Raw genomic sequence first — 11,971 nt, 5'->3', positions numbered from 1 at the left:
CCTGTGCTCCGCAACGGGAGAGGCCACAACAGTGAGAGGCCCGCGTACCGCAAAAAAAAAAAAAAAAAAAGTGGAAATAAATTTTACGTTGTCTCTCTCTTTCTTTCTCTATGTGTGTGTATATAACTCATATAGTAAAAGTTTGACCAAACGATAGTTAGCCACACTATGTGTGACATACTCTAACTAGTTTCCCATTTTGTTCTAGTTCTGGTCATGACATTCTGGTCATGACTCTCAAATGATTTCACAACTACTACTGGGTTGGGACCTGCAATTTGAAAGCACAGGTGAAGTGTTAAGAGATTGGGCTCTGGTAAGGACCCAGTATACGGGAGCTGCTGTTATTAACGTGGGTCTAGGCTCTGCCTTCATGATGGGTGTTGTCTCTGCACCTTATCTGTCATTTCGTGCTTCTGGCCTCTGCTCCTCTGGACAAAGCCATATTCTTATAAAGCTTGTGGGGAAAGGTGTGTGACTGGGCCTGGAATTGGACTGATGGGCTGGTAGTGAGGTAGTGAAGGGAGGGAGATATCCAAAATGAGGCGTGTGTCTTTGATCTTTAGGACTTAGGGGGACAGTGGCTATCCCTGAGATGGCGACATGGGCAGAAAAGCAGGTTTGCAGGGAGACAGTGAGGGCAGTCTGGGACATCACAGGGAAGTGTCTGGGAGGTCACTGGACAGCCAGATCTGAAGGTCAGGAGAGAGACTGAGGCCAGAAAGAGATGTGTGTGTCACTACCTTAAATGTAGAAGGTGGACTGGGGCCGTGAGACTGGAGGCTGGGCAAGCAAGAAGGAGTCTGCTGCAGAGACCTGGATGGGAGAGGATGGCGCTGGATCAGGGCAGGCCCCCTGGGCAGGAGGGAAGGGATTAGTCAGAGAGACATTTTAGGAGGCTGGTGGACCGCCATGGTGACTGACGGGCTGTGGAGGGAAGCAGAGAAAAGTCCAGAATGAGGCTTAGGGCTCTCGCTAGTGACTCGGCACCATGGCCCTCCCTGAGACAGAGACCCAGGAGGAGCAGCATAAATGGGGGGAAGACACTGAGAACACATTGAGACATGGTGAGTGAGAAATGCCGTGGGGATGTCCACGGGCAGGCATTCCAGGAGGCTGCTGGTCACCTGGGGCTGGAGCTCAAGGGTCAGGGATAGACAGGGAAGTTGTTAGTGTGGATGCGGGGGGTGGACTGGAGGAGGCAAGACTAGAAGCCAGGAGGGCCATTTGGGGTCTGAGTGAGAGGTACTGTCGGCCTGGGGGTACAGCTGTGAGGTCGGCAGTTTTGAGGTTCCGGCACTTCTCATCTTCCCCTCTCCCTTCTGTCCTCTTCCCAAAGGCTCCAACTACTATGTGCGCATCCTGAGCACCATCGACCGGGAGCTGCTCAAGCCCAACGCCTCGGTAGCCCTCCACAAGCACAGCAATGCCCTGGTGGACGTGCTGCCTCCTGAGGCCGACAGCAGCATCATGATGCTCACCTCAGGTGAGGGGGAGTCCAGGCCAGGGAGGCCTGAGGGGACCCTGCGGGCCACGCTGGGAGCCCCAGCTCTGCTCTCCCACCAGATCAGAAGCCAGACGTGATGTACGCGGACATTGGGGGCATGGACATCCAGAAGCAGGAGGTGCGGGAGGCCGTGGAGCTCCCCCTTACGCACTTTGAGCTCTACAAGCAGGTGAGGAGCTGGAGCTGGCAGGGAAGGGAGAAGCCGTCCCCACCATGTCTCCAGTTGGTGATGGACCCCCCGGCTCATGCTGTTCTCCACCTCTGTGCTTCAGATCGGCATCGACCCTCCCCGAGGCGTCCTCATGTATGGCCCGCCCGGCTGCGGGAAGACCATGTTGGCAAAGGCTGTGGCTCATCACACGACAGGTGAGCTGCTTGGCCCCTCCCCCGAGCTCTGACCTTCTGGGCTCTTCCGACCTTGCCCCCACCTCTCTCATCCTCCCCAGGAAGTAGTGTGGCACAGCGATTAAGAACATGAGCTCTAGGGTCAAAGACCCAGTGTGCGTCCTACTGAGTGGCTGTGCCCTCCTGGGGAGGTGACTTTACTCTCATGCCTCAACTTCCTCATCTCATAGAACACTCATTTCACAGCATGATTATGGAGAATTAATGAAATAATGCCATGTTTTTCCTACTGATGGGTCATTACTAATGACCCATTAGTAATTAGGAATTCAAATTCATGGGTTGCAACCAGCATTTTAAAAAATGAAACAGAACAGAAAACGTTGGAGTCCACCCCACATAGTAAGAACTCGTATTGTTTGTGAACACACACGAACATTGTACACAGGTGTGCTGTGGTTGTTTACAGATGTATTTCTTCTTGTAGGTTCTAAACAAAAATGTCTGAAAGTCAGTGTATTACTGTTTGTAAAGCCTAAGGACAGGACTCAGCTCATCTTAAAATCTTAATATATCTAAGCCAGGAAGCAGTAGAGGGCAGTGGGTAAGCAGTGTGTTTTCTGGGCCAGACTGCCTGTGTTTGAAATCTGGCCCCCCTACAACTACTTACATAAGTTAGTACTACTTATGTAAGTTAGTTTATGTAACTACTTGGCAAGTTAGCCTCTCTGTGCCTCCATTTCTTAATTTTCTGGATTATTCAGAGGATTAAATCAATATAAAGCTTCTAAAACCATACCTGGCACATGGTAAGTGGACAGTAAATGTTAGCCATTGTCATGATCATTCATTGAACTTCTTCTCCCCCAGGTGCTGGGATATAGGGATGAGTCAGACCTGTCCCCTGCATTGGAGAATCTCCCAGTGTGGCTGAAAAAAAGGAAAATAAACACTTAGAACTCAGTCAGTTAATATTTATTGAGCACCTAATATGTACCAAGCTGTGTTCTAGGTGCGGAAGACATGGCAGTGAACAGAACAAAGTCTCCCTTCCTCGTAAAGGTGATGTCTTAGTTGAGGAAGCACTAACAGATGAATGAAGAGATTATATGTCATGTGGTGCTAATGCCTGAAGAAAACAACTAAGGGGCAGAGGATAGGGAATAACAGGGGCTGCAGCTTTATGTGCCGGGACTGGAGGTGGTCAGGGAGGAATTTTCTGAGGTGACATTTACATAAAGACCTAGAAGAAACCTTGAGGGAGTGAGTCATGTGCACGTCTGGGGGAGGGAGTGTGTCAGGCTGAGGGACTCGGGTGCAAAGGCCTTGAGACAGGTGTGTGCTTAGTGTTCTAGGAACAGTGAGGAGGCCCCAGTAGTTGAAGCCAAGTGAGCAAGGGGGTTATGGTTGGAGGTGAGCTTGGGTGGGAACGGTCTGCAGAGTAGCAAATGCTCCAAAGAAGCAAGGAAGATAGTGGGATAGCCCTAAAGGAGGGTTGTCAATCCATTCTGCATAGGCTGTTAGGTAGGGGTTCCCAGAAGAGAGGTGTGGGGAATCTGTCACGCACACAGTTGGGAGAAGGGATGGCATTTGCGAAGGCCAGTGGGTGGGAAAGAACTCATTTAGGGAGTCGTGAGTAGTGGTGAGTAGACCGTGACTAAACCCGACGAGGGCAGTGAACTTGTGCATTTGTCCTTTTTTATGTTTCCAGTGCCTGCCCAGTAGCTGAATTGTGGTAGGTGCTCAGAAAATAACTGTTGAATGGCTGGCTGAAGGAGGGGCTGTGCAGGTCCAGGGATCAGAATGGGCGTGAATATAAATAGTCTTAGTGCTAACCTAAGAGATTTCGACTGTTGTCCTGAGATGAGGGTGGTTTTAGACAGGCAGGGTTCAATAGAAATACAGTTGCCCCTCGAACAACAGAGGCTTGAACTTCGAGGGTCCACTTATACCCAGACTTTTTTCACATGATGCATGGTTGGATGAATCCACAGAGGCAGAACTGCAGATCTGGAGAGCCAGCTATAAAGTTATACACAGATTTTATGCACAGGGGGTCAGCACCCCTAAACCCTGTGTTGTTCAAGGGTCAACTGTATAATGAAGCTACATATATAATTTAAATTTTTAAGTACTCATTTTTTAAACAAGTTAAAAGAACTAGGTGAACTTCGTCTAAAATATGTTTTTTTATTTAACCAGTATACTCAAAAATATTATTATTTTAACATGCAGCAGATACAAAACTTGAGTTTTTTCTATTATTTTTTATTGTAGTAAAATATATATAGCATAAAATTTACCATTTTAACCACTTTATAAATATACAGTTTATAAGTGACATCAAGTGGATTCACAGTGTTGTACAGCCGTCACCACTGTCCACTTCTGGGACTTGTTCATCATCCAAACTGTAACTCCATACCCATTAAACAATCATTCCCTATTTCTCCCTCCCCACAGCCCCTGAAAACCTCTATTCTACTTTCAGTCTCTATGAATTTGCCTATTCTGGGCACCTCATATACATGGATGAATCATACAGTATTTGTCTTTTTGTGACTGGCTTATTTCCCTTAGCATAATGCCTTTGGGGCTTACCCATGTTGAAACATGTGCCAGAACTTATTTCCTTTTGAAAGCCAAATAATATTCTATTGTATGTATGTAGCACACTTTATCTATCTATTCATTTGTTGATGGACATTTATTGAGATATTTTATTTTTTTGTACTGTCTTTTGAAATCTGGTGTGTATATCACATTTACAGCACATCTTATTTTGGACCAGCCACATTTCGGCTGCTCAGTAGCCACTTGCGGCCAGTGGCCACCACATTAGAGAGTGACAGGGCTGCAACTTGCACAACTCCTAGTTTATGACCAGATCTACATAATGGACTTTGTGTCTCCTTTCTCTGTGGTGGCTGGAAGGAGTGTCCTGGAGGTTGCTCCGTGCAACACAAAGCCACATCCAGTCACTAACAAACAAGTTAAAGTCTAAGAAAAGATGGAAAGGAGAGGCAAGCCCAGAACAAACCTGTCTTTAACCCCATTGCCGCTTGTTGATTATGTCAGAATATGTGTTCCTGGTTCTTGACTCTTGCATGATATTCAAAAGTGGGTCCTTTGAGCTCTTGGTAAGGCAGCATGATGCCTGTGTATGGAAAACCTGTTTTCTTACTGATTTTTCAAGCACTCCGGAAATTCATTTTTTGGTATATTGGATTCCATGAATGTCTCTAGCTCTACTTTGTCGGTATGTTGAAGCACAGACACATTTTTTTTTAATACCCTGATTTTTAAATGTTGGGCCAAAAAATGACACATCCATAGGCAGGATTCATGATTTGGGCTGCTGGGTCTCTGTGGGGTACAAGCTGGTCCTCCTGGCTGGATCTGGAACCCAGCCCAGGTCATGAGAGAATGACCTGGCTACTTGGAGTGGGTATCCAAAGAAAAGGATGTCCTCAAGGAATTCTCAGTTTCAGTTAATTATGGGGCCCTACAGGTGTCCCATTCTCCTCTAACCCCTGTCATCCTGCCATCAGCTGCATTCATCCGAGTTGTGGGCTCAGAGTTTGTACAGAAGTACCTGGGTGAGGGCCCTCGCATGGTCCGGGACGTGTTCCGTCTGGCCAAGGAGAACGCACCTGCCATCATCTTCATTGATGAGATTGATGCCATCGCAACCAAGAGATTCGATGCCCAGACAGGGGGTGAGTGATGCCCACACAGGGCCTGGGGTCTTTTTTTTTTTTTTAACGAATTTATTTATTTTCTTTTTCTGGCTGCGCTGGGTCTTCGTTGCTGCGTGTGGGCTTTCTCTAGCTGCAGCGAGCAGGGGCTACTCTTCGTTGCGGTGCCCAGGCTTCTCATTGCAGAGGCTTCTCTTGCTGCAGAGCGCTGGTTCTAGGCACACAGGCTTCAGTAGTTGCAGCGTGTGGGCTCAGTAGTTGTGACTCACGGGCCCTAGAGCGCAGGCTCAGTTGTGGCGCACGGGCTTAGTTGCTCCGCGGCATGTGGGATCTCCCCGGACCGGGGCTTGAACCCGTGTCCTCTGCACTGGCAGGCGGATTATTAACCACTGTGCCACCAGGGAAGTCCCAGGGCCTGGGGTCTTGGGCAGGCTTGTCATGCGGGATGCCCTGGACTGACGGTGTTATATACTGTCCAGCTGACAGGGAGGTTCAGAGAATCCTGCTGGAGCTACTGAATCAAATGGATGGATTCGACCAGAACGTCAACGTCAAGGTTTGGGGTTCAGGATGGGCGAGGGGAGGTGTGGTGTGGGAATCAGGGAAAGATGGAGGCTGGCATGTGAGGAGATAGGTATTGCGACAGGATGGAGAGTATAGTGGGGACAGAGGTCTGAGCTGGCCTTTCCCCGATGCCAGGTGATCATGGCCACAAACAGAGCAGACACCCTGGATCCTGCTCTGCTGCGGCCAGGACGCCTTGACCGTAAAATTGAATTTCCACTCCCTGACCGCCGCCAGAAGAGATTGATTTTCTCCACTATCACCAGCAAGATGAACCTCTCTGAGGAGGTTGACTTGGAAGATTGTATCCTGCTCTAGAAGCGAGGGGAGGGTCACTGTTGAGAATGGGGATTAGATCTCCACCTCTGCCGTCACCACCACCCAGACTGCAGGTGGGAGACCAAGGTCTGGGGAGGGGGATGGTGACAAAGACAGCCCAAGAACGACTTCTGGCTCCAAGCAGTCACCCAGCCATGCATGGAGTGGTTTCCTTAACTCACCTGCCATAGATGTGGCCCGACCAGATAAGATTTCAGGAGCTGATATCAACTCCATCTGTCAGGAGGTGAGTGATGGTTTCTCTCTAGATTGGGCAGGGTGTGTGTGAAGACCCTCCACTCTGCTGCAGTCCTGTTCATCATTGCCTCCCTGGGTCTTAGGCTGTGTCTGTCCCTTCCTGCACCATCACTAGGGGCGGGGAGTGCAGAGTAGATTTTAACTCTCATCCTTCAACAGAGCGGGATGTTGGCTGTCCGAGAGAACCGCTACATTGTTCTGGCCAAGGACTTCGAGAAAGCATACAAGACAGTCATCAAGAAGGACGAACAGGAGCATGAGTTTTACAAGTGACCCCTCCACCCATACCACAGGGGCCGGGGGGTTCTCTCACTTCCCCAGCCTCTGTCCCCAAAGCTAGTTCTGTTTTTTTCTTTACCCAGGATTGATTTATTCAATAAACTAACAAGATCAGATCTGTTTAATTTCTTCTTACAAGTTTAACTCCTTTGGAGAAGCTGGGCCTTGAATAGGATCCTCGTGTGCCCCTCCTGCTCTCCTGACAGATGAGCAGTTGAGGTACATGGTCTGGGTTACAGCTTGAGAGAGAAGAATTCAAACTAAATGACCAGAAATTTGGGGAAAAGGATGGAAAATGAGCAGACTGCAGCCCCTGACCAGAAAATAAAGTCTCTATCCATCTCCCCACCCACATTTCCTACAGGTAGTAGACCATTCGAGTCTCGGGCAATTCCTGCCTTCTTCACACTCAGAGGGAGTATCAAGGACAGAGAGACCACCCATTAGAGTCCCCCAGAGCAGGGATGAGGGGGCAGGGGGGAGGTTGGATGCCTGGGTTCTGTGAATGTCTCTGGCTCTTCATGCCATCTTGTTGGGGCACAGATGGGTTTGGTAGGACCAACTCCCACTTTCTCTTGAAATCTGTTTAAACACCTCTCCCTCTGGGGAGTCTTCTCTGATGCCCCAAGAAGGGAAGTAACCCTTCCCCTACACTGCCCTGGCATCGTGCCCATGCTGTGCTTTGCACTGCTTACATCTCCAAGTGCTTGCCTCCTCCAGACTGGAACCTCTTGTAGAGTAGTCAGGGATCGTAGCTTGATCACAATTCAAGTCCCGGCACCCACACATGGTAGACATTCAGTTCATGTTCCTTGAACAAAAGTATGAATGTCACTATATATTTGGGAGTGAGATGGGAAGAAGGTATAAGGAAAAGTAGTTGAGAAATCACAGGTCCTTGAAAAGACAGGGGTGATTCTGCTAGATAAGCATGGCACGTTGAGCAGAGAAGTTAATTCTTCCTCTCTCCTGGCACTTCACTAAAACAAAAGTAAGGTATAAATTCACATGGACACAGGAAGAGAGAGGAGATGGCAGCAACACAACTTTGGAAAGAGGCAGATACCTGCTTATTGATGTAGCAGACCTGAGGAAACTTGAACCTGAACTTAAGGGAAGCCCAGAAACAGTCATTTTCCCCTTTCAGAAACCAGAGGTGCCAGGTTCTGAAGGTGAGGCCTGGAAACAGGAGGACTACCTGAAAGGCTGTATAAAAACCAGAACTGATACACTGATTAGGCAGGAAACAAATGAGCTGTTGTTACTCCAGGCCCTGTGACCCTTCCCCAGCCTGGCTGAAGACCTCAGATTTACTCTGGAAAGGCTGGACCAGCAGTCTCTGGGCTGGTGTGCCTGGAGCAAGGATAAGAGCGGGCCGTGCAGAAGACCGAGATTGAGATTAAGTGAGATCCCTGGTCAGGCAATTGAAGGATTCCTTCTGAGGAAACCAAGCGGCATGAGAGAAACAGGAAAGCGCGTTGTTAGGACGCCTAAAGTCCTCATCATTCACATTCAGCAGCAGCTAATATCTAAAACTGATGAGTTTACAAAAGCATGTAACTTAGATATATGGAAGTAAATTTCAAAAGAAACAAATGAGGATGGGAAGTCCTTGCCTCTTGGAAGTAGACAGGGAAATACAGGGTGAGGGTGCCATGGGAATGCTTTTTGTTTCTAATATACTTTATATATAGTTGACCTTTTAAAATAGGTACTTACAAAACGACAGTGACAAAACCACGCGAAAAAAAGGATTTTACAAGTCCTCTTGGAGGAGGGATGGTAAAGGAAGGAAATTGCTGAAGTGACAAAACACATCCTAAACATCAGTGATAAAGGGCAAAGAGATTGGGAAAAGAACAAAGCCATGTACCTAAGAAATGACAGCAGACTAGTGTGAGGCTAAAGCTATAACTGGTAAGAGGTGGTAGCCACTCACATTAGCTGGGAGAAGGGATATTTGGTATATTTTGTGGGTTGCCCAGCAATCTTGTTGTCTGTGCTTAGGCAAAATTATGAAATGGCCTACCATTATTATGGTCTCAGAGTGACCTTGATATTGATGTTCTGTGAGACTGTTCATGTGCAACAGGATAACAGGCCCAGCTGTGAGCACCAGGCCAGCTTTCAGTACCACTGAGGCCTACCTGTAAGTTTCAGGCCAGTTCCTGGATGTCAGGGGCTGCTTTTTTTTTGTTCTCAATTATGTGCTACCGCGTTAAGAGGGAAAAACTAAGGCCAGCTTGCTGAATAGCCCAGACTCTCGTGCATTTTGGAAGTGGAGTCTTGAAAGCAAGTGTTTTCCTGCCAAGCGAAAACACATATCGCTTTTCTCTGTTCTGCTCTGCAAAGACAGAGGGGAAAAAAACCCTTAAATATATGTAAACCTTTTTGTTTATTTGTTTTTAACTGTTTTAATTGTAAAAATAATACACATAAGGGAGCCCAAAATATAAATGTATAATGTAACAACTTATAAATAAAACACTTGTGTAAACATCATCCAAGGACCAGGCTGTAGGTTTCCACTGAAAAAAAAATTCCTACACAGCTGCCCATAGGCAGTGATGATCCATTTCGTGAACACATCTGTAATTACTGCAATGGAGAGTGCACCCTGGATGGATACAGCCAGTTTGGACAAATGTCAATCATTTCCCCAGGTTTCATGTATTCTTTAGTAACATTTCCTTTGAATACAACCAGCATCAGTAAGCATATCTAGATGAGACTACAGTGCACGTACTGCTAAGTAGTTAAAAAGGACTCTGTTGATCAAAAATGACTCTGTACCAACGCAGCAACGTGACGAACGTCACCACTGTCTGCACAGACCAGAAGCCATGTCATGATGGAACAGGTCACACCAAAGCCAACCTAGACGACTCAAACGTGGTCTTCCATGTCAGTCTCAAAGGAAGAGGAGGAGGATGAAGGAGCATTAGAAGGAGCCAGAAGAAGACAGTGCCCAACGTCCTAATGACTGCATAGTTTTTTTTTTAACTTGTCCTCACAAATTATCCCAAAATATTACTTGGACATTTTGCTTCTTCTTCAGGATCTTAAGGTATATTTACTGTCTTATGTCATAGGATAGGAGGCTCCAGTGGAACGCTCAGCATGGTGACTCCTCCTGCTAAAGCAGGGACACATCAGGCCAGGCAGACGCTGAACCCAGAGCCCTGCAAGGGAGAGCAGGGTTCTTCCCAAAAGTGAGCCTGGTGATGACGTCAGTGGCCCAGCGCCTGCTTATTTTTATTTTTATATCGATCCATATATATAATTGTGAGTTCATACCATTGCCTCTAGTTTCAACCTGCCATCACAAGGTTCATTCTAGTTCTCTCCTTTTCCATATCTGAGGTTCCGCGCTGACAGGGAGAAGCTTGGATGCTCCCAATGTACTTATTGGGTTGGCCAGAAAGTTCCTTCGCAATAGCTTCCAGAGAAACCCGAATGAAATTTTTGGCCAAGCCAATAATATATTTACTTACTTGATCAGAACCCCATCTCCACCCCCGCCTGCCACTGTATGTAACAAACTCCTATCACCCTGTTGCGCCCTTCCCCATACAGATGCTCTCCTCACCCTATTACCTCCTATCCAACCGACATGAATGTCTCCAACACCCCACTTTGGGCCCCAACACCCAATGCTGGGCAGTACCCATACCCACATGCCCTTTTCACCCTGTTCAGGCTCTGAAATCCCGTACAGGGCATTCCTCTTGTGTGGACGCCCTCCTTATCCTGCTCAGGTTGACACTCCCATGCTGGACCATTCCACCACTCGGAATGCTCCCTAGTAAAGCCCTGTCACCCTACACCAAGCCACCAGCTGCATGAACACCCGCCTCATCCTGCTCAGGGTCAAAGACCCTGCTCTAAGCCCATCTTACGGCTTTAGGACTGAATTGCTCAGAAAGGGAAGGGAAGAGGAAGAGCAAAATGTGTTAGCATCTGACTAATTGTGGGCTCACTATACTGTGGCACGCTGCCTTTCCAAGCATAAAGCTATTCCCTCAGCCCAAGATTCTCAAATGTATCTGCCATGAGACCCCTAACAGCACAGAAGAGGGGAAAGAATTCCTTCATATTTTAAAAAAATTCCTATGATTTACATTTTTCTCTAGGAAAAAATTCATTTGATCCTATACAAAATTGTTTGACAGATAAATTACAAATCTTCGGTCCAAATCGTGAAATACACAACTGATGCTGCAAGAAGATGCACCATATTCTTTTTGTAATAGGCCTGCGGCTGCACACGATCACACACACCCAGTCGCGAGGCCACTGGCACCCGTGACGTTCTACACGCAGATACTCAGATTCGCACAGCCTCGCTGCACTCGCCAACCGCCCCGGTCACACAGCGACCCGCACACCCACCCCATCACACACACGTCACCCCAGTCACAGTCCAGCACAGCCAGTCTCCCACCGCGCCTCTCACCTCACTGCTCAGTCACGAATCACACTCCAGGCTACTTTCTGTGGCCTCCCTCCTGTCAGGTGCCGCTGCAGGCACACACCGTCTCGCACCCAAAGAATTACACACACGCAGGAACACAACTCACCCTCAGCCAGAGGCGGGGTCGGCCCCGCAACCCTCACGGCGTCGCGCGCGTGCAGACAGGTGCACACACACAGACACACGCTCATGAGGCCGGGTACAAAGGGCCACACGCCGGTGAAGCACGCGAGGGGACTACCCGGAGGGAAGAATCTGACAGAATCCGCCTCGCACATGCTCGGCCTCAGGACGGCACCCACGGACGCACTCGGCGGTCAAGACTCTGGAGGTCCGTCGAGGCTCGCACAGCCTGGACAGGTCCCTGCTGTGAGCTCTCTCTGCTTACCTCGCGAGGGCGCGGGTCCCCGGCTCCGGGACTAAAGTCGCTCGGTCCCGAGCGTGCCTGCGCCTGCGCACTCAGAGCCCAGCGCACCGGCTTCCGGCTGTGGACTACATTTCCCAGAAGCCCCAGGGGGTGGTGTAAAC

The 11,971-nt window shown here is 48.5% G+C and overlaps 1 protein-coding gene and 1 long non-coding RNA gene across 2 annotated transcripts in view; one reads left to right on the top strand and one right to left on the bottom strand.

Moving 5' to 3' along the window:
* Positions 1–2,734, bottom strand: part of LOC129391951 (uncharacterized) — a 6,838-nt gene extending 4,104 nt beyond the window's left edge. The window contains exon 1 of the long non-coding RNA XR_008616870.1: positions 2,652–2,734. This is a non-coding gene — a long non-coding RNA (uncharacterized lncRNA). The remainder of the gene's footprint in view (positions 1–2,651) is intronic.
* Positions 1–7,094, top strand: part of PSMC4 (proteasome 26S subunit, ATPase 4) — a 9,059-nt gene extending 1,965 nt beyond the window's left edge. Inside the window, exons 4-11 of the mRNA XM_007128071.4 lie at positions 1,340–1,486; positions 1,567–1,676; positions 1,780–1,873; positions 5,404–5,571; positions 6,030–6,106; positions 6,250–6,418; positions 6,624–6,679; positions 6,850–7,094. Of these exons, the coding sequence (XP_007128133.1) occupies positions 1,340–1,486; positions 1,567–1,676; positions 1,780–1,873; positions 5,404–5,571; positions 6,030–6,106; positions 6,250–6,418; positions 6,624–6,679; positions 6,850–6,963 (935 nt within the window). The 3' untranslated portion in view covers positions 6,964–7,094. The remainder of the gene's footprint in view (positions 1–1,339; positions 1,487–1,566; positions 1,677–1,779; positions 1,874–5,403; positions 5,572–6,029; positions 6,107–6,249; positions 6,419–6,623; positions 6,680–6,849) is intronic.
* Positions 7,095–11,971: the final 4,877 nt, after the last annotated feature.

Source organism: Physeter macrocephalus, unplaced genomic scaffold (assembly GCF_002837175.3).
Source record: "Physeter macrocephalus isolate SW-GA unplaced genomic scaffold, ASM283717v5 random_1699, whole genome shotgun sequence".
NCBI lineage: Eukaryota > Metazoa > Chordata > Mammalia > Artiodactyla > Physeteridae > Physeter > Physeter macrocephalus.
This window is presented reverse-complemented; position numbering and strand designations above follow the sequence as displayed.